The sequence below is a fragment of the Pongo pygmaeus genome, chromosome 17 (assembly GCF_028885625.2).
Source record: "Pongo pygmaeus isolate AG05252 chromosome 17, NHGRI_mPonPyg2-v2.0_pri, whole genome shotgun sequence".
NCBI lineage: Eukaryota > Metazoa > Chordata > Mammalia > Primates > Hominidae > Pongo > Pongo pygmaeus.
Genome location: NC_072390.2, coordinates 46563393 through 46584143, shown reverse-complemented (window position 1 = coordinate 46584143; position 20751 = coordinate 46563393). Strand labels below are relative to the sequence as shown.

General features: G+C 44.1%; 1 protein-coding gene and 1 non-coding gene across 5 annotated transcripts in view; both read right to left on the bottom strand.

Moving 5' to 3' along the window:
* The window catches only part of RNF138 (ring finger protein 138), a 39764-nt gene extending 26252 nt beyond the window's left edge, over positions 1–13512 (bottom strand). For 3 of the 4 annotated variants that reach the window (XM_063653522.1, XM_054460287.2, XM_054460288.2), the window contains exons 1-2: positions 13073–13212; positions 12423–12608 (exon numbers count right to left, since the gene is read on the bottom strand). In XM_063653522.1, coding sequence (XP_063509592.1) covers positions 12423–12532 — 110 coding nt within the window. In that variant the 5' untranslated portion in view covers positions 12533–12608; positions 13073–13212. Of the gene's footprint in view, positions 1–12422; positions 12609–13072 lie in introns of all 4 variants that reach the window. The other variant, XM_054460286.2, reaches the window with a different exon arrangement.
* LOC129019208 (small nucleolar RNA U13) lies at positions 10648–10750 on the bottom strand. Its single transcript, XR_008495553.1, has one exon. It is a non-coding gene; the product is annotated as a small nucleolar RNA U13 (small nucleolar RNA).
* Positions 13513–20751: the final 7239 nt, after the last annotated feature.

Sequence of the window (20751 nt, the reverse complement as noted above, 5' to 3'; positions counted from 1 at the left end):
ACAAAAATTAGCCAGGTATGGTGGCAGGTGCCTGTAATCTCAGCTACTCAGGAGGCTAAGGCAGGAGAATCACTTAAACCCAGGAGGCAGAAGTTGCAGTGAGCCAAGATGGTGCCACTGCACTCCAGCCTAGGGGACAAAGGGAGACTCCATCTCAAAAAAAAAAAAGAAAAAAAGTATGTGATTTTTTTTATTTTCATTTTGTATTTTTATATTTTTAATTTAATAATATTTTCACAGGAAAACCAAAGAAGCCAACCATACTATTTTAATTTCTATTGTTTATAATATCTCATTATATCTGATAGGGTTGTGCTATCTGTATGTTCTTCTTTTTCAAATATTTTCTTAGTTATTCATAGTCATTAACTCTTTATTAGAATTTTTTAATCCATTTTTCAAGTTCTACCAAAAAATCATGTTGGGACTTCACCAGAACTGTATGTTTAGAACTATGTGGAGAAAATTGATACCTTAAATTTATTAAATCTTTCTAACCGTAAATGTCATGTTCTCTTATGCTTTTCAATAAAGTTTTGTAATTTTCTTCAAGAAGCTGTGTATATTTTTATTGTTTAGTCCAAATAACATTATAATTTTGTTGCTATTGTAAGTGACGTTTTTCTTCTATTAAATTTTTATCTGATTACCGCTGGTATAAAGATATGTTGTTGATTTTTGTCTGTTCTTGCATCAAACCTCTCTGTACTCTTACTGTTTCTCTTGTTTTTAATCGACAAATTATGACAATTTTATCTCTTCCTTTTCCGTCTCTGGGTATCTGATTTCTTCTTTTCTCACTGAATTGTCTAAAACCTGAAATACAATGTTAAAAGTCAGGGGTGATGCAGACTTCTTTGACTAGTTCCTAACTAGAAAAGCACCTAAAGCTTACAACTAGGTATATTTGCTATAGATTTTAGGGAAGCCACCCTTAATGAGGATTTTTTTTTTTTTAAGTTTTAGGCCAGGTCTGGTGGCTCATGCATGTAATCTCAGCCCTTTGGGAGGCCGAGATGTGGGGATCACTTGACCTCAAGGAGTTCGAGACCAGCCTGGCCAACATGGTGAAACCCTGTCTCTACTAAAAACACAAAAATTCGCCAGGCGTGATGGCATATGCCTGTAATCTCAACTATTTGGGAGGCTAAGTCACTAGAATCGCTTGAACCCAGAAGGCAGAGGTTGCAGTGAGCCAAGATCAGGCCACTGCACTCTGGCATGGGCAACAGAACTAGACTCTGCCTCAAAAAAAAAAAAAAAAAAAAAAAAAAGTTTTTTAGCCTATTCCTAATTTGCTATGAAGTTTTCTTTTTTTTTTTGAGACGGAGTCTCACTCTGTCGCCCAGGCTGGAGTGCAGTGGCGCGATCTCAACTCACTGCAAGCTCCGCCTCCCGGGTTCACGCCATTCTCCTGCCTCAGCCTCCCGAGTAGCTGGGACTATAGGTGCCCACCACCGCGCCTGGCTAATTTTTTTTTGTATTTTTAGTAGAGATGGGGTTTCACTGTGTTAGCCAGGATGATCTCGATCTCCTGACCTCGTGATCCACCCGCCTCAGCCTCCCAAAGTGCTGGGATTACAGGAGTGAGTCACCGCGCTCGGCCCATGAAGTTTTCAAAAGCTCAACATGTATTCTTGTCTAAAGAAAAATTTTTAATGATAAAAAGGGATAATAAAAATATTTCGTGGAAAATTGCTGTTTATTGATTGTGTTTCTTGAAGGACCAACCTTTTTTTTTTCTTGGTGCCTTGAATATCAGGTACACAAAAATGTTTAATCAAATGCTGAATGAGACCAGACACACTGGCTCACACCTATAATCTCAACACTTTGGGAGGCTGAGGCACGAGGATTACTTGAGCCTAGGAGTTCAAGACCAGCCTGGGCAACATAGTGAGATTACCCCATCTCTACAAAAATTTTTTAAAATTAGTGAGGTGTGGTGGTGTGCACCTGTAGTCTCAGCTACTTGCGAGGATGAGGCAGTAGGATTCCTTAACTCCAGGAGTTCAAAGCTACAATGAACAATGATCACCCCACCCCACTGTACTCCAGCCTGGGCAACAGAGTTAAATTAAAACTAGTCTCTAACCAAAAAATGAAAAATAAACAAATGCTGAATGAATTTTTACTAAAAAGGAGAAAAAAGCCAACAATTTCTATTCAGCATTTACTTTCAAAAATATTGACACACAACTAATAAATGGAATGGTCTGGATTCAAAAAAATATATATATACACACACACACGTATATATATAGGCTATAAAAACAAAGCAAATTTTAAAGGCATAAAAATATAGAAAAGCAAAAAATCAATTTAGATCACAAAACTATTTTGTTAGAAAATCCCAAATTGGCCAGGCATGGTGGCTCACACCTGTAATCCCAGCACTTTATGAGGCCAAAGCAGGTGGATCACCTAAGGTCAGGAGTTCAAGACCAGCCTGGCCAACATGGTGAAACCCCATCTCTACTAAAAATAAAAATTAGTTGGGCATAGTGTTGCACACCTGTAATCCCAGCTACTCGGAAGGCTGAGGCAGGAGAATCACTTGAACCTGGGAGATGGAGGTTTCAGTGAGCTGAGATAGTGCCACTGTACTCCAGCCTGGGCAACGGAATGAGACTATTTCTCAAAAGAAAAAAAGAAAATCCCAAATTAACCCCCAAAATTACATGTGATAAATCAGGTGACAAACTGTACAATACAAACTCTTCAAATATTAATTGCATTACTACAGACTAGTGATATTATTAAAAACATTCATATAAGAAACTAAAAAAAAGTGCTGGGCGTGGTGGCTCATGCCTGTAATCCCAGCACTTTGGAAGGCCAAGGCAGGTGGATCACGAGGTCAGGAGATTGAGACCATCCCGGCTAACATGGTGAAACCCTATCTCTACTAAAAATACAAAAAATTAGCCGGGCGTGGTGGCGGGCGCCTGTATTCCCAGCTACTCGGGAGGCTGAGACAGGAGAATGGTGTGAACCTGGGAGGTGGAGCTTGCAGTGAGCCGACATCACGCCACTGTACTGCCAGCCTGGGTGACGGAGCGAGACTCAAAAAAAAAAAAAAAAAAAAAGAAACTAAAAAAAGGTCAGGTGTGGTGGCTCACATCTGTAATACCAGCACTTTGGGAGGCCTAGGCCAGAGGATCACTTGAGTCCAGAAGTTTGAGGCCAGCCTGGGTAACACAGTGAGACCTCCTCTCTACTGAAAAAAAAAAAAAAAAAATCAGCCAGGCATGGTGGTGCACACCTATAGTCCCAGCTACTTAGGAGGATCACTTAAGCCTAGGAGGTTGAGGCTGTAGTAAGCCATGATTATGCCCCTGCACTCCAGCCTGGGCAACAGAGTTAGACCCTGTCTCAAACAAGCAAAAATGTAATATGGAAAAATGCATGCAGCCTTGCTAGCAACTAAAGAAATACATTTTAATGTGACTTCTAGACACCATTATGAACTGTATTAAAATAGCATAAAAATGCTTAAAAAAACAAAATTGGCAAAGATGATGGATTACAAATTTACTTTTACAGTACTAATGGCATTTTGTAAATTAGCTCAATTTTGGGGAAAGCAACATGACATTTATGAAAATAGCAGTTACCACTTATTGAGTACATAATATGTGCTAGGTGCTAGGCTGGATCCCAGAAACTATCCATTCATGATCTTGAATTCTTAAAAAAAAATAAATTTTTCTTAGTAAGTTCCTTTATCTTACAGATGAGGAAACTAAGGCTTAAAAAAATAAAATGTCAATAAATCTATAAGAGCAAGGCAGGGAAATCACTTGAGGTCAGGATTTCGAGACCAATCTGGCCAACATGGTGAAACCCTGACTCTAATTAAAAAATATATATATATACACAAAAATTAGCCAGGAGTGGTGGTGCACGCCTGTAATCCCAGCTACTCAGAAGGCTGAGGTAGAAGAATGGCTTGAACCTAGGAGGCGGAGGTTACAATGAGCCAAGATTGCGTGTGCCACTGTACTCCAGCCTGGACAACAGAGCCAGACTCTGTCTTTTTTAAAAAAAAAAAAGAAACCTATAAGAGGTTGAAGCCCAGAAGATGCTTCTGTCATTCAAACACAAAGCCCTGCATGTTCCCTCCTACCTCAGGACCTTTGTCCAGAATGTTTCTTCTCCCCAGAATGTTCTATGCATGAGCACAGCCCTCCACAAATTAATACCTACATTTCACTTAGATATCAGCAACAATATCACTTCCTCAAGAAAGGGTCATCGATACTCACCCACTAGATCTGGTCCCTCTCTTATACTCTCTCAAAACCTATAAATTTGTAATTACACCATTTTTCTGAGTGTTTATTTTAATGTAAATATATCTCAGGCCAGGCGCAGTGGCTCAGGCCTGTGATCCCAGCACTCTGGGAGGCCAAGGTGAGCAGATCGCTTGAGCTCAGGAGTTTGAGACCAGCCTGGCCAACATGTGGTGAAACTCAGTCTATACAAAAAATACAGGACGGGCGCGGTGGCTCACGCCTGTAATCCCAACACTTTGGGAGGCTGAGGTGGGTAGATCACCTGAGGTTGGGAGTTCGAGACCAGCCTGACCAACATGGTGAAACCCCCGTCTCTATTAAAAATACAAAATTAGCTGGGCCTGGTGGCGCATGTCTGTAATCCCAGCTACTTGGGAGGCTGAGGCAGGAAAATTGCTTAAACCCGGGAGATAGAGGTTGCAGTGAGCCGAGATCGTGCCACTGCACTCCAGCCTGGCCAACAAGAGCGAAACTCCACCTCAAAAAAAAAAAAAAAGTTAGTTGGGTGTGGTGGTGGCACATGCCTGTAGTCCCAGCTACAGGGGAGGCTAAAGGGGGATCACTTGAGCCCAGGGAGGTCAAGGCTGCAGTGAGCCATGATCATGCCACTGCACTCTAGCCTGGGCAACAGAGCAACAGAGAAAGACCCTGTCTCAAATATATATATAAAATAGTAAAATAAAATAGAGGTATTCAGGTCTTTTATGTCCAATTTTTACTGTTCCTTCCTCTGTACAACCAAACATTTTATATATATATATCAATCACTAACACCCAGCTCCAAGAGGGCAGGGATCCTATCTATTTGCTCTTTACAATATCCCTGGCACCTAACGGTGCCAGACACCTATTAGGCAGTCCTAATATTTGCTAAAGCAATGAATGCCAATTTACCTTAATTTAAAAAGTATTAAATCCCTTAACCAAAAGGTATAATTGACAGTTCTCAAATCAAAACCTTGAGCACTTTCCATGAACAAGACACTTCACTAGAGCTGCAACTATTCTTGTGTGATGTATCAGAAATATTTGTTTGTATCTACCCTTTGACCCAGCAATTCCATTTGTCAGAATTTAGCTGGCAGGAAAAACTCTCATATGTGAAATGATATATTAGTAGGCTTAAATAAGTAACAGGAGATCTTGGATGCTTCCTTTATAAAGCTTGCAGCCTAACCAGTGAAACTGACATTGGTCAAATTATCTGATTCCAAAAATGTTATGATTACAAACTGTGATAAGAGGTACAAAGAATGGCTGGGTGCAGTGGCTCACACCTGTAATCCCAGCACTTTGGGAGGCCGAGGCGGGCAGATCATTTGGGGTCAGGAGTTGGAGACCAGCCTGACCAACATGGTGAAACACCATCTCTACCAAAAATACAAAAAAATTAGCCAGGTATAGTGGTGCATGCCTGTAGTTCCAGCTACACGGGAGATTAGGGCAGGAGAATCTCTTGAACCCAATGGGTGGAGGTTGCAGTGAGCCGAGACGGCACCACTGCACTCCAGCCTGGGCAACAGAGCGAAACTTTGTCTAACAATAAAATAAAATAAAATAGAGATATTCAGGTATTTTATCTCCAATTTTACTGTTTCTTCCTCTTTACAACGAGGCATGTTTCTTCAGACATAAAACGAATTATTCTCATCTCACTTTGGGCTGGAATGGATCAAAGTGCTAGACAGAACTTATTTCAAAACAAAGCAGAAGTAGGAAGGAAAAAGGTGTAAATCAAGAATGACTAAAACTAATTTTCATGTTTCTGAAAAGGCATTGGTATCTTCAGAGTAGTGCATTACCCTATAACCAAAAAGTTCTCTCTACATTTCTCTCAACTTTTTTAAACTAGCAGATGCTAGATGAATTTCCGTTACACATTCTCCCAACAAAAGGCTAATCAACAACACTGGGAGAGGAAAAACAATATTCCCACTCATCATGCTCCCAATTTCAGTATAAATTAAATAATTTAAAATCTGGCACTTAGGCTATCTATCTTCCTAGTCGATAATCGAGATCATTCCCCAAAAAAACTTCAAAAAAAAAAAAAATCAAAGGTTTTAAACTAGTCTTCAAGATTTAAAATTAAGTAAATCTTTTTTTTTTTGAAACGGAGTCTTGCTCTGTCGCCCAGGCTGGAGTGCAGTGGCACCATCTCGGCTCACTGCAAGCTCCACCTCCCGGGTTCAGGCCATTCACCTGCCTCAGCCTCCGGAGTAGCTGGGATTACATACAGGTGCCCACCGCCACGCCCGACTAATTTTTTTGTATTTTTAGTAGAGATGGGGTTTCACTGTGTTAGCCAGGATGGTCTCGATCTCCTGACCTCGTTATCCACCTGCCTCGGCCTCCCAAAGTGCTGGGATGACAGGCCTGAGCCACCGCACCCGGCCTCAACCTTTTATTATATAATTAAATAGCACAGATTTTAGGAAAGAAGAAAATTATTTTAAAGTATATACTTAGAGCATAACTACTCAAGTAACAAGATACCAATAAAGCTGTTAAAATTACAAAAGCCAGGTGCTGTGGCACTCACCTGTAGTCCCTGCTACTCAGTAGGCTCAGGTGGGAGGACTGCTTGAGGCCAGGAGTTTGAGACCAACCTGAGCAACATAGCAAGACCCCATCTCTAAAAAAATTTAAACTGTAAGAAATATATTGCAGGTGCAGTGGCTCACACCTGTAATCCTAGCACTTTGGGAGGCCGAGGCAAGCAGATCACTTGAGGTCAGGAGTTCAAAACCAGCCTGGAGTTCAAAACCAGCCTGGCCAACACAGTAAAACCCTGTCTCTACTAAAAATACAAAAAATTAGCAAGGCGTGGTGGTGCACGCCTCTAATCCCAACTACCTGGGAGGCTGAGGGAGTAGAATCGCTTGAACCAGGGAGGTGGAAGTTGCAGTGAGCCAAGACCGCACCACTGCACTCCAGCCTGGGCAACACAGCGAGACTGTCTCAAAAAAAAAAAAAAAAAAGTGTGTGTGTGTGTGTGTATATATATATATATATACACACACACATACACACACACACCCCCCTATATACATATATACACATATATATACACACACACATATATACATATATATAGCCCGAGCAACAGAGTGAGAGCCTGTTTCTAAATTAATTAATTAGGCCGGGGGTAGTGGCTCATGCCTATAATCCCAGCACTTCAGGAGGCCAAGGCGGGCAGATCACTTGAGCTCAGGGATTCGAGACCAGCCTGGCCAATATGGTGAAACCTCATCTCTACTAAAAATACAAAAAAACAAAAAACAAAAATTAGCCGGGCATGGTGGTGCATGCCTGTAGTCCAGCTACTTGTGCCTGTAGTCCCAGCTACTCAGGAGGATGAGGCAGGAGAATCGCTTAAATCCAGGAGGTGGAGGTTACAGTGGGCCAAGATCCCACCACTGCACTCCAGCCTGAGCAACAGAGAAAGACTCTGTCTCAAAAATAAATAATTAATTAATTTAAAATTGTTTTAAAATTAAGGATTAAAAAAAGTAAATATGAACTAAAAACTCAGGAACTGGATGTTCAAGCTGGTCAAATAGGAAATTACACAAATTTGTGCTTAACAAGAAGTAGAAGTTCATTTTAAAAGATGCCTCCTTACAGACAGGCCTAAAAGCAAAAACAGATTAGATTTCCATTTTTAAGAGTTTAGCAAAGAATCAAACTTGTTATATGTAATTTTTATTGCAATAGTAGCTTACTTCTGCCATGTACAAGAATTATTTCCTTGACTGTTCAAAACAAGGAAGAACAGAGGTTTCCAAGAGCCTTTGAAGATTACAGAATAAAACACCAAAAGAGATAAACACCTTACTCCTACGCCAGTCTGTACTTTCTTCTGAAGCCTTGCTTTGACTACCTGCTTAACTTTCATATTAATTTGTCTTAACATGTTTTTCAAAATATTACATCCGCCAGGCGTGGAGGCTCTTGCCTGTAATCCCAGCACTTTGGGAGGCTGAGGCAGGAGGACAGTTTGCACCCAGGAGTTAGAGACTAGGTTGGGCAACAAAACAAGACCCATCTTTACAAAAATTTTTTTTAATAGCCAGGCATGGTGGTGAGTGCCTGTAGTCCCAGCTAGCTACTTGGGAGGTTGAGGTGGGAAGATTTCTTGAGCCTGGGAGGTTGAGGCTGCAGTAAGCTATGATCATGCCACTGCACTCCTCGCAACAGAGCGAGACCATTTCAAAAAAAAAAAACAAAAACAAAAACCAAATTACATCTGACCACTCTAAGGCATCTGAAAATGCTGACTGCTTCCTTAACAATCATTTGCAGATGATCTGAATCCTTAGTTTCCACACTCACTTTATTCCTGGTTTTCTTCCTATCCTTCTGTTCGTTCCTTGTCTGGCTGCAGTTTTCCCCACTCAATATTTAAGTAAGTATTCTCCAACACTTTGCTCTATCTAGATGCTCTTCAATCTTTCCATTTATATACCTCACTCGGTGACCACGTCAACACCCACAGCTTTAGCTCCATGTATTCCAGATCTACATACGGTATACACACTTAACTATTGAACACACAGTCATCAAATCTTACACACTGTCCTTAAAATGTCAGGAGTCTCTCTGCTCCATTCCTACTATCATTTCCTTAGTTCAGGTTCTAATCATTTCTCTCCCTGACACATCAATGAACAACCTCTTCACTAGTCTCACCACTACCAAGCTGAAAACCCTGCTATGAAGGTAAACTTTCTAAAAATGAAATGTGACCATGCTGCTCCCCTGCCAAAAATTATTTACTAGGTCTAGTGTTATTCATTAGGTTATCTAATTATTTAACAGGTTTTCAGGAAAACGCTCAAATTAGCTTACACAGTAAGTTCCTGCCAATAACTCTAAGCTCCATCTCCACTATGCTGTCTTTGGCTCCAGCCAAACTTCAAAGTCCAGCTCACATTCATCCTCTGTACCCTCCTTGACTCTGGCATTCCCCACAAACCCTGAATACAAACGCTGACCTAAGGCATTACTTCATCTAGGAAATCATTCCTATCCTTTAGGCTAATTTAGATACCTGCTCTAGATGCTCACATAAAATCTCTTCTATATCAATCACACTCATTTATAGGTCTCTCCAGCGGACTATTAAGTCTCCAGAGAGACAGTACTTAGTCCCTGCACCAGACAAAGAGCATTCAACAACTGCAGTTTCAGGGAATGAATGGGGATTAAACGGGAATTTATATTTTAGTAATGTTATTCTAATGATAATGAACTTGTTCCTTTAACTAGGATAGTCAGTAGTCAAATCCTTTCTTGTCATTGAAATGGCAATTAAAATTTTTCATTTTCTAACTGATCCACAGTAACCCAAAGCCCTTATCACTTCAACTCTCTATTCATGAATCAAAAATTGATTTTGCAGCCAAATATAAATTTCTTTAAAGGCATAGGTCTGTCCTTTGTGAAGAAGGTAGGGCAAATGACATAGATAACTATGTTACTTAAAAAACAGGTCAGGCGCCATGCCTCATGCCTGTAATCCCAGCACTTTGGGAGGCCAAGGCAGGAGGATGACTTCAGCCCGGGAGTTCAAGATCTGACTGGGCAACATAGTGAGGCCCTGTCTCTATAAAAAAGAAAACAAAATTAGCCAGGCATGGGGGCACGCTCCTGTAGTCCCAGCAACTTGAGAGGCTGAGGCGGGAGGGTTGCTCGAACGGGGGAGGTCAAGGCTGCAATGACACGTGATCACACCACTGCACTCCACCCTGAACAACAGAATAAGACCATGTCTCAAAAAAAAATGATAATTTTTAAAATTTCTCTCCAATTCCCCCACTAAACTCCTTCCAACTGATTAAGATCCTGTTCCTCCATTACCACCTCTTCCAAATTAAACTTTTTTTCTCCCTCTGCCTATTCTTTAATTCATTGTTCAGGCAGAACTGTCTATGCACAATGAGTTGATTTGAGAAAGGTCCTGAATTAAAAACAATCATCTCCAACATTTTCCACAGTCTTGAGGTCAAACCAAATTATAAACCTTGATTTAAAATGTCCCACAAGTGGACTAGAGCAATCTACACGGAATTTTGGGGAGTGCTAAAAAACTACAATGAGGTCCATTAGGTCAATGACCCAAAGGATAATTAGAATGATTCTATCCAAAAAAGACCTGCTTTATATATATATAGTTAGCAGCTATTACAACTTCCTCTCACCTTGCTCTCCTCCCTCCCTTTTACCTACCCACTGCCAACACGGCACTTAAACTTTTTTTAAATATTGTAAAGGGACCAAGTTATGCTAGATTAAAGGTGGAAGATCTACATTGTGCCCTAGACATCTCCAAACCTTTTTTTTTTCATGTCAGATAGGTAATGTGCTGACCCTGTAACAAGGTTTGAGGGTGGCACATCTCACACATGCCTGTGAACACTCAATCATCACACTATGAACCACAAAAGGATCCCTCAAAACATTTCTCTAAGAATCTGCATTTGTTGCACAAAATATTAAGATGTCATTCATCTCCCTTAAAGAGCACAAAATATTAAGATGTCATTTATCTCCCTTAAAGAGTACAAAATATTAAGATGTCATTCATCTCCCTTAAAGAGCGAAAGCGTAACTGGCACGATTTCTATCATGAAAATCCACACACTCTTGGCTCACACAACCAGCACAAAATAGAAATAAAGTAGACAGTGCAGTTAAGATTGTGGAAAAAATGAGAAGAGTTGGTATCAAGAAAACAACTAGAGTAAGGGCATTTGCAATTAAGAACCAAAAATTCAATCCATCCTTTACAAAATTATAGAACCTCACCTCAAAAAAAAAAAAAAAAAAAAAAGTGGAAGGAGAATGAAATACATTTGGAAGGTTAGTCAATTCTTTTCAGTTATTTGCAAGCACACGTCACTTTCAAGCCTGAGTGTGTTTTTTAAAAACAAAGATTTCCGGGCGGGGCGCGGTGGCTCACGCCTTTAATCCCAGCACTTTGGGAGGCCGAGGCGGGCGGATCACGAGGTCAGGAGATCGAGACCATCCTGGCTAACACGGTGAAACCCCGTTTCTACTAAAAAAAAATACAATAAATAAATAAAGATTTCCAGGCCCCACCTGCCCGAACATTCTTTTGTTAAGTTTGGAATGGAGCCTGGGAATTGGTATGTTTACTTAAAAAGTTCCCCGGGGACTCTGATCATCAGTCTGGTCTGTCAGAAGGCTAGACACCTTTTCAACAAGGGCTCTTTCCAACCCTTACTCACACCCTAGCCGTCCATAAAATTTTATCAAAGTTCTTGTAAATATGCCTGCCAATCAAACGCACGCGTTATCTCACCCAACCCCTTTGTGTTCTCCCCCACCCTGGGTAGCAGCTCAATTTCGGCCCATTCCTCGTAACAGAACTCTTCCTTTCTCTTCTCCACCCTTGTATTAATCAAGTAATAAGCAGAAAAGTAAAACAAAGGGGAACCCTCATTTCAATGCCCGAAAATCCTGTCAGTTTTAACAGACCAGAGAAGAAAACTCATTCTAGACCCCTCTAACACATAGTGGACTGGAAACGAAACAAAACGCTCTCGAGGGTGTTCTGTGAAGCAGGGTTGAGGAGAAGTTACAGAAAAGCTCTTGGACCGAGGGGACGGACCAAGGTTCTGAAAGAGGAAACTTGAAAGCAGGGCAGGTCGCGGGGCGAGCGAGCCCGCGCGGGCACCGCCGGCCGCTTTTGACACTCGACACCCCAGCCTTCACCCGGGTTGCTAAGAAACAAAAAGGCTCCAAGATCCCCGCAATTCTTCCCGGGCCTGGCGGAGACGACAGGGGCCTCCGGGGCCTGAAGACGCCGCAGGGAACGGCCTGGCCACTGCCCCGGGGGTGCGAAAGCCAGGGAGAGCGGGAGAGCGGGAGAGCGGGAGCTCGGGCTGAGGGGGCCGGACGCGGGGAGCGGGCCCCAAGGCTGAGGAGGAGGGCGGCCCGGGACTCTGAGGGGCGGGGAACGGGACCTCCGGGGGGCAGCGACGCTCGGGCAGGCCGCGGCAGGCTCGGTTCCCGCCAGGCGGCAGCCCGGGGTCCCGGGCCGGAGGCCGGGCCTAAGCGACCACCCGGCTCCGCGCGGGGGAGGGGGCGTCTACTCACACGTGCTGACAGGCCGTGGTCCGCACGGGCGTTTTGAGCACCTCCTGACAGACGGGGCAGTAGAAATCATCTTCGGTGTAGGACGTGGCCGCGGAGAGGTCCTCGGCCATGGCGGGGGTGGGGGAACAAGGCGATGGCGGCAGCAGCAGCGGCAGAGGTGATGGTGGCGGCCCGGCGCCCGACTCCCTACAGGAACCCAGAGGGGGGGAGGGGGATCGCGTCAGGATACAGCGCGCGCCAGGAAGAGGGCGGGGCCCTGGGTAGGGCGGGGCGGAACGCAGAAACGCTACTGCCGCACGCGCCGGCCAAGAGGCGACCCCGCCCACGGCTCCTCCCACAGGGGGCTGGATGGGGGACGGTGCTTGGCGGGAGGCTGGACAGGCAGCGTGCCGTGGGCCCGCCCCACTCGCCCCTCACCCCGCCCCAGGCCGCGGCCTCACGCCCTAGGCCACGCCCTCACCGGGCTCCAGGCGCGGGCTGGCGCCCCGCCCTCAGCCCCCGTCTTCGCCTAAGGTCTCCTTTTCACTGCTTTTCCGCCTCTACTCACCCCGACCCCGAGCCCCGAGTGGACAGCCCGTGTCCGCGGCTTCCTCCCCGCCCCGCTTCCCGGCACCCCAGCCCCTCCACGCTTCCGCCGGGGAGACTCTCACCTAGGAGCCCCGAAGCGGCGCTGTGGACGGAGCTGCTTTTCCTTCACGTGTTTGTAGAGACGCGGCCCAGCGCTTTCCTCGGGCTTCCTGTCCGGCCGCCGCTATCTTCGCAGCCGAGGCCCCGGGGCAAATGGAGGGCGGCGTGCGCTGTGCTTATCGGCCCCAAACGGGGCCGGACCCGAGGCTCATGGTGCAGGGAGATTCGCCTGCCGCCGCCAGCAGCTCTGTCTTGGCATTGCGCTGCCTACAGCCTACCCGGCCGTCACCGAACGCGGGAGCGCCGGGGATCTGGGCGGAGGAGCCAGGAGAGGCGGGGCGGCACGAGATGTGAAGTGCGGCCTCCATAGTAACCGGCGCACGGCGCCTTCCGCGTGTTGTGACGTAAGCAGCTGGGCGCCCGCGGTGACACCTGCGCCTCCCCGCCCCGCCTCGCTAGGCCCGGGACCCCGGTTACCTCTCCTGTCAAATACATTGGGCCTTTCAGGAAGTTTTCGTCAATGTTCAAGATTTAGTCTTTACTATTTGCGCTACCAGAATGTTTTGATCTTGTCAAGATGTGTTATAAACAAATATTTGTTACGGGATTTTAATCCTTTGGGGGCAGGATTAACGTTTCCTTGAGAGGATGTCCACTTTCTCCTTTAACAGCATGACTGATGCTTAAATACGGTCGCAGATGCAGTCTTCTACTACACCTTTGGGTTGATTTTTGATTTTTTCTTTTTTTTTAGCTTTGAAGAGAAATGCCGTAGAAGCATGGACGTGGGTTTTCACCAAGGTTGTTCACTAATTTAAGTGATTTTTTTGTTTGGTTTTTTTTTTTTGAGACAGGTACTCACTCTGTCTCCCAGGCCGGAGTGCAGTGGCGCGATCTCGGGTCACTGCAAACTCTGCCTCCCAGTTTCAAGCGATTCTCCCCTCTCAGCCTCCCGTGTAGCTGGGACCACAGGCGTGTGCCACCACACCCGCTAATTTTTGTATTTTTATTAGAGACAGTGTTGTACCATGCTGGCCAGGCTGGTCTTGAACTGACCTCAAGTGATCCACACGCCTGGACCTCCCAAAGTGCTGGAATTACAAGCGTGAGCCACCATGCCCTGCTTGTTTTTTGTTTGTTTTTTGATGAGTCCTTAATTTCCAGATATATCTGTACAATTGATAATCCATAAGATGGTCCAGCCTGTGTAACAGAGAGACTCCGTCACAAAAAAAAAAAAAAAAAGAAAGAAAAAAGGCCGGGCGCGGTGGCTCACGCCTGTAATCCCAGCACTTTGGGAGGCGAAGGCGGGTGGATCACTTGAGGTCAGGAGTTCAAGACCAGCCTGGCCAACATGATGAAATCCCATCTCTACTAAAAATACGAAAATTAACCGGTCATGATGGTGGGAGCCTGTAATCCCAGGTACTCGGGAGGCTGAGGCAAGAGAATCGCTTGAACCCAGGAGGCAGAGGTTGCAGTGAGCCGTGATCGCGCCGCTGCACTCCAGCCCTGGCGACAGAGTGAGGCTCTGTCTCAAAAAAAAGAAAAAAAGGTTAAATCGATAAGATGGGATCACAATGACGTGAAAGAAACTAAGGAACATCTGGAACATTATACAGCATCTACAATTAGCTTCAGAGAAAAGAAAGATTTTATTACCATCCTTTGTTAAAACCCTCTCCCATGGTCTAAATGAATAAATAGAAGCCATTTAAGGGACTATTTAAATCAATTCTGCCATTTATTGTCTATGTTGACATTGGCATTGTTAGGTGTTATGCAGATGTCATGAACTTTGCTCTCAACCTGTTTACATTATTACATATCTATCAGAATGAGAGAGAAAAAATGGTATTTGCCAAAGTATTAAATTTTGCATTAAACGATGGCTATAATGAGGATAGGAAATGGAATGATTAGAAATACATGGATTTAACAGAAAACTTTATGGAGGAAATGGGTTTTAATGTACATCTCAAAAGCAAGGATTCCTAGAATAATAATTATTTGTCCAATGAATAGCTAATTCCCTCTACCAAACTACATTTTGTATTTTTGTTGCTTTTCCTCCTTAGCAGCAAGCGCAGTGGAAGCAAGACAAGAAAGCTAATACTAGCTTCAGATTTCCTGGAAGGAGGAAGAGCACGTGACGAGAGGGGCAGCTAATAGCAGTAGTTCAGGTGCTTTTCACATTCACTTATAAAATGGTTCTTTGAGTTCAAATTTTTAACAGCCCGGAGAAGAAAACTCACTTTTTTTCTTTTTTCTTTTGAGACAGAATCTCACTCTGTCACCCAGGCTGGGGTGCAGTGGAATGATCTCAGCTCACTGCAACCTGCGCCTTCTAGGTTGAAGCAACCCTCCTGCCTCAGCCTCCCAAGTAGCTGAGATTACAGGCATGCGCTACCATGCCAAACTAATTTTTGCATTTTTAGTAGAGACAGGGTTTTGCCATGTTGGCCAGGCTAGTCTCGAACTCCTGGCCTCCAGCAATCCGCCCACCTTGGCCTCCCAAAGTGCTGGAATTACAGGCATGAGCCACTGTGCTTGGCCTACATTTTACTTTTTTGATAATTCCACTCATTTCATTCATTCTGACCATTTAGGAAGTAAGATGTATTTTCTGTATAATAGTGTTTCCCATTATTCATTGGGAATATCTAACCATAACATTAATTTTGTGACCCTAATTTTATTTGCTTCATTCTTTCTCTGCAACAGCAGCTTTACTTATATCTAATCCAAACATATTTGTATCACTCCCTCATATATTCTAATAAGTCATTCGGTATACACGTAAGCATATAGCTGGCAATATGGAAATCCAGCAAAAACTTGGATATAAGAAAAATATAGATACCCTTGGAAAGTTAAGCTTAAAAAAATAAGTTGCAATTACCAATGACACAATCTTCCGTCTTGGCAACATTTCAGGTGAAAAGCTACTTGATATTTTTATAAGAATGTCATAGATTTACTCAAAATGCATTCAGCTGTGTAAATAAAATGTCCTGAGCCTTTGGACAGTAGGAGGGAAAACCCTAGATGTTAAACCGATTTGGTAAACTGTGCTGCAATAATTTAAACAGTTCTTTTCAGTTTAGGTTAAACCAGTCCCCTCTCAGTGGGCTTCTCTCAAAATGGCATTTGGGAGGAGGGAAGGGAGGATGATGGGTAGCTGACATAAACTCAAGGCACTATAGGGGAATCTGGGTCCCGAAATCCGCAAGTTCTCTTTTGCATTTTTGCCGGATTTTCTTTAGCAAGACTAATTTTCGCTCCTCCTTGAGATGCAATGTGTCCTGGGTGTTCTCTTGGTGAAACTTGCTGGTGAAGATTGCTCGGACCTGTCTCTCAGGTGGGCCAAGGCCCTGAGATATGTCCTAGCTTCACCAACACTGTAAAACCTTCTGATTTCTGCCACGATCATCTTCCAATTCCTTAACCCTCAACATGGCAGGCTCCTTAGCAGGCTCTCTGGCTCTCAACACAACTACTGTCTATGACATCCTTTGTGGTTCTCCCTCTGGTTCTGAACAGCCTGTAAGGCCATGTGCTTCCAGGGCACGCACTCCAACCCATCTAACCCACCTTTCCCCCCCAGCATGAAGCCCCTACTTTGTTTCTTCTCCTACAGTCTCTTGGATTAGAAGGAATGGACTTTTCCCCTTGCCACTTCTTGCTGATTGGTTGCTCTAAAACTCTCCAGTCAAGGCCAGGCATGGTGGATCACGCCTCTAATCTCAACACTCTGGGAGGCCGAGGTGGGTGGATCACTTGAGGTCAGGAGTTCGTGACCAGTCTGGACAACATGGCGAAACCTGTCTCTACTAAAATACAAAAATTAACCGGGCATGGTGTGAATGCCTATAGTCCCAGCTACTCCAGAGGCTGAGGCAGGAGGGTGGCTTGAACCTAGGAGGCAGAAGTTGCAGTGAGCTGAGATGGCACCACTGCACTCCAGCTTGGGTGACAGAGCAGGACTCTGTCTCAAAAAATAAAAAATCAAAATAAATAAATAAAACTCTCCAGTCAAGTTTAATGGATCTTGATATGCAAAAGAGAAAAATAAAATAATTTAGAGTAATGATTTCTTGACAAGGCCTGGCTTTATCTTATTACAAACCCTCAAAATCCTGTTTTGCTGGTAAAAGTGATCGCCTTTGAAGAAGTGAACTGGGAAGCTGAAGGATGGAACGGGAGAGAGGCTCATGTTTCACTCTCTACCCTTTGGTATCTTTGTAAATTAGTACCATGTGCAGTGTTGACAGCTGGTTTGTACCAGTACCATTTTCCTAGTCTTTTTCAGCCTTGTCCATCCTGATTGGTCAGTAGTTTGTCCTGAATGACCAGTGCCAATTTGGTTCCAGTTGCTAAATATTTTTAATATTACTCTTGACTATGTACATACATAACTGTTCCATGAAAGGGCTATATATGCAAAGTGACTCTCAAATGCAGAAGAAGCCAAAAATCCAAAGAAGAAGCAAACAAATCCAGTTTGCTGGTAGCAGGTGATTTACTGGGGAACTTATGGATGGAAGTGTGATCTCGGGCAGCAGCAAGACAGGTGGATCTTCATACTGTTATCCTGCAGACCATAAGGAAAGGGTATACATAATGTGCAGGAAAATTAAAGTTCACCCCTGAGGGAAAGACAAGAATACTGTGTGCATTACAGCCTATAATTTGCTTAAGGGCAGGATTTATGATTAAGACCATGCTCTTTTTACACAAGGAATCATAAAGAAGAACTCTTAGGGGCATTCCTGGAACTGGGGTTAATCAGAAGTCAACCTAGCATGTCAACATCCATGATGGAATTCTTTTACCTCCACAATAACCAATTGTGCAGGGAAAGCTCTAATCATATTTTACCTTTATTCTCACAGCACCACAACAATCAACACAGAAGAAGACTTCTGTGAACAAATATGTAGAGGGTTTTCCCCTCACACCGAGCAGCAGACAGCAGCTAGGTGTCCTCTAATTCAGTTCATACCTACCCAGAGACAGTGTCAGATCCCACAGGTTGGGGGCTCAGTTCCCAAGACTGGCTTCCATACCCCCAGACACCACTTACAAGTCCGGGCCTCCAGAACTTCTGACCAACCAGCTTCAAGTTGTGGTTCCCACAGCCCACTCTTTGGGTTTCATTAATTTGCTGGAGCAGTGCACAGAACTCAGAGAAACACAATTACTGGTGTATTATAAAGGATATTGCTCCAGCAAATTAATGAAACCCGAAGAGTGAGCTCTGGGAACCGCAACTTGAAGCTGAAGCAGCACACAGAGCTCAGAGAAACACGATTACTGGTGTATTATAAAGGATATTGCAAAAGATACAAATGATGAGATGCATAGGGTAAGATATGGGGGAAGAGGTGCAGAGCTTCCATACCTTCCCTGGATTGGCCCTTTCCTCTTACCAGTGGTTTAAGCGTGAGCATGTATGTGACTCAATTATGACCAAAAGGCTGTGAAGGGAATTATTATGAGGGGCATCGGCAAGTACTTTGATGATCAAAGACAAGGCCAGGCATGGTGGCTCATTACTGTAATTCCAGCACTTCGAGAGGCTGAGGTACGAGGATAGCTTAAGGTCAGGAATTTGAGACCAGCCTGGACAACATAGTGGGACCCTGTCTCTACAAAAAAATTTTAGAGGCCAGGCATGGTGGCTCATACCTGTAATCCCACCACTTTGGGAGGCCGAGGCAGGCAGATCACCTGAGGTCGGGAGTTTGAGACCAGCCTGACCAACACGGAGAAACCCTGCCTCTACTAAAAATACAAAATTAGCTGGGTGCGGTGGCGGGAGCCTGTAATCCAGCTACTTAGGAGGCTGAGGCAGGAAAATCGCTTGAACCTGGGAGGCAGAGCTTGCGATGAGCCGAGATCATGCCATTGCACTCCAGCCTGGGCAACAAGAGCAAAACTCCATCTCAAAAAAAAAAAAAAAATTAGAAATTAGCATGGTGTGGTGGCTCACACGTGTAATCCCAGCTACTCAGGAGACTGAGTTAGGAGGACTGGTTGAGCCAGGGAGGTCAAGGCTGCAGTGAGCTATGATCACTCCACTGCACTCCAGCCTGAGCAATAGAGAACCTGTCTCAAAAAAAAAAACCCAAAAAAACACAAATATCTAGGTGCAGTGGTATGCACCTATAGTCCCAGCTATTCAAGAGGCTGAGGCAGGAGGATTGCTTGAGCCCAGGAGTCCTACCTAGGCAACATAGCAAGAGCTTGTCTCTTTAAAATAAAAAATAAAAATAAAAAAAAGACAAATCTACTCCCCCATCTAGATGTTTCTGTGTCTATATGTGCTACGTGGAACTGCAAGCAGGATGAAACCGTGCAAAGAGCCAGCCGTGAAAAGATAAGCCAATGTGCTGAAGGTGGCAAAGCTGAAAGATGGAAAGAATATATAGGTTCTTGATGTATTAATATTTGAGTTATTCAATTACTCTAGTCAACCCTGAAACTGCCCTGCCTCCTATCTGTTAATCAGGATTAATTAAACACCTTCTAGTTTGAGCCATTCTCAGTGGGTTCTTTGGTTATTTGTAGCTGGAAGTATCTGACCTAGGCATTTGCCTTTCCGCATCTCTTTCCCTGTTCTGCTCTTGTTGTTCTGCTCTTGTTGTTGGAGCTGACTCTTATAAACTGTTTCCCAGTTTCCCTTGCCAGCTGACTTCTGGCTATATTCAGCCAATACGAGGCACCAATGAGAGATCAGGAAGGAAGGAAGGACGAAACCAAGTTATTTCTCTCTCTGTCTCTCTCTTTTTTTTTTTTTGAGAAGGAGTTTCACTCTTGTTGCCCAACCTGGAGTACAATGGTGCAGTCTCGGCTCACTGCAACCTCCACCCCCAGGTTCAAGCGATTCTCCTGCCTCAGCCTCCCAAGTAGCTGAGATTACAGGCGCCCGCCACCACACCCGGCTAATTTTTTGTATTTTTAGTAGAAATGGGGTTTCACCATGTTGGTCAGGCTGGGCTCAAACTCCAGACCTCAGGTGATCCTCCCGCCTCGGCCTCCAAAAGTGCTGGGATTACAGGTGTGAGCCACCTCGCCCAGCTCGCTCACACTCTCGCTCTCTCTCTCTCTCTCTCTCTTTGCTTCTGGCAGTGGTTTCGTTTCTTCTGCGGTTTTGGCTTCTGTGAGGCTGCACTTCCTTTGGTCCTGCTTCCTGCTGGGCAGGCCCTTCCTTTTCTCAATGCCTTGTGTATTTGCTTCACTGTCACACTTGGCCTTTCTGCTCTTTTAATGTCTTTGTAATTAGTTTCCCATATTAATCATCCTCTACTGAACCACCCTGGCAAGCTCTGCTTTCCTGATTGGCCCCTGTCCCAGTTTCCTAGCTGAATCAACAGTTCAGAAGGAGAGGAAAGACAAGTGAGAAAGAAATGCCGCAAAGTGGTTCTTCCTTCCCAAAGACAAGGAACTGGGTTACTTTTCATTGTAAGCTTAAATTCTCTCCTCACACCTCTGCAAAGTAGCTGAAATAGAAGTTCAAAAGTGAGATTAAATTAACTATAGAAAATGAAGGAATTTATCCTTTTTGAATTCACCCCAGTTTGAGACAGTTACATTTCAACTTCTTCATAAATGTTGTTATGAACAGGAGTTTTCATGACATTTAATTTCATATCATCCATATTTTATGTATTATGATACAGCTTCCATTTTTAACAAT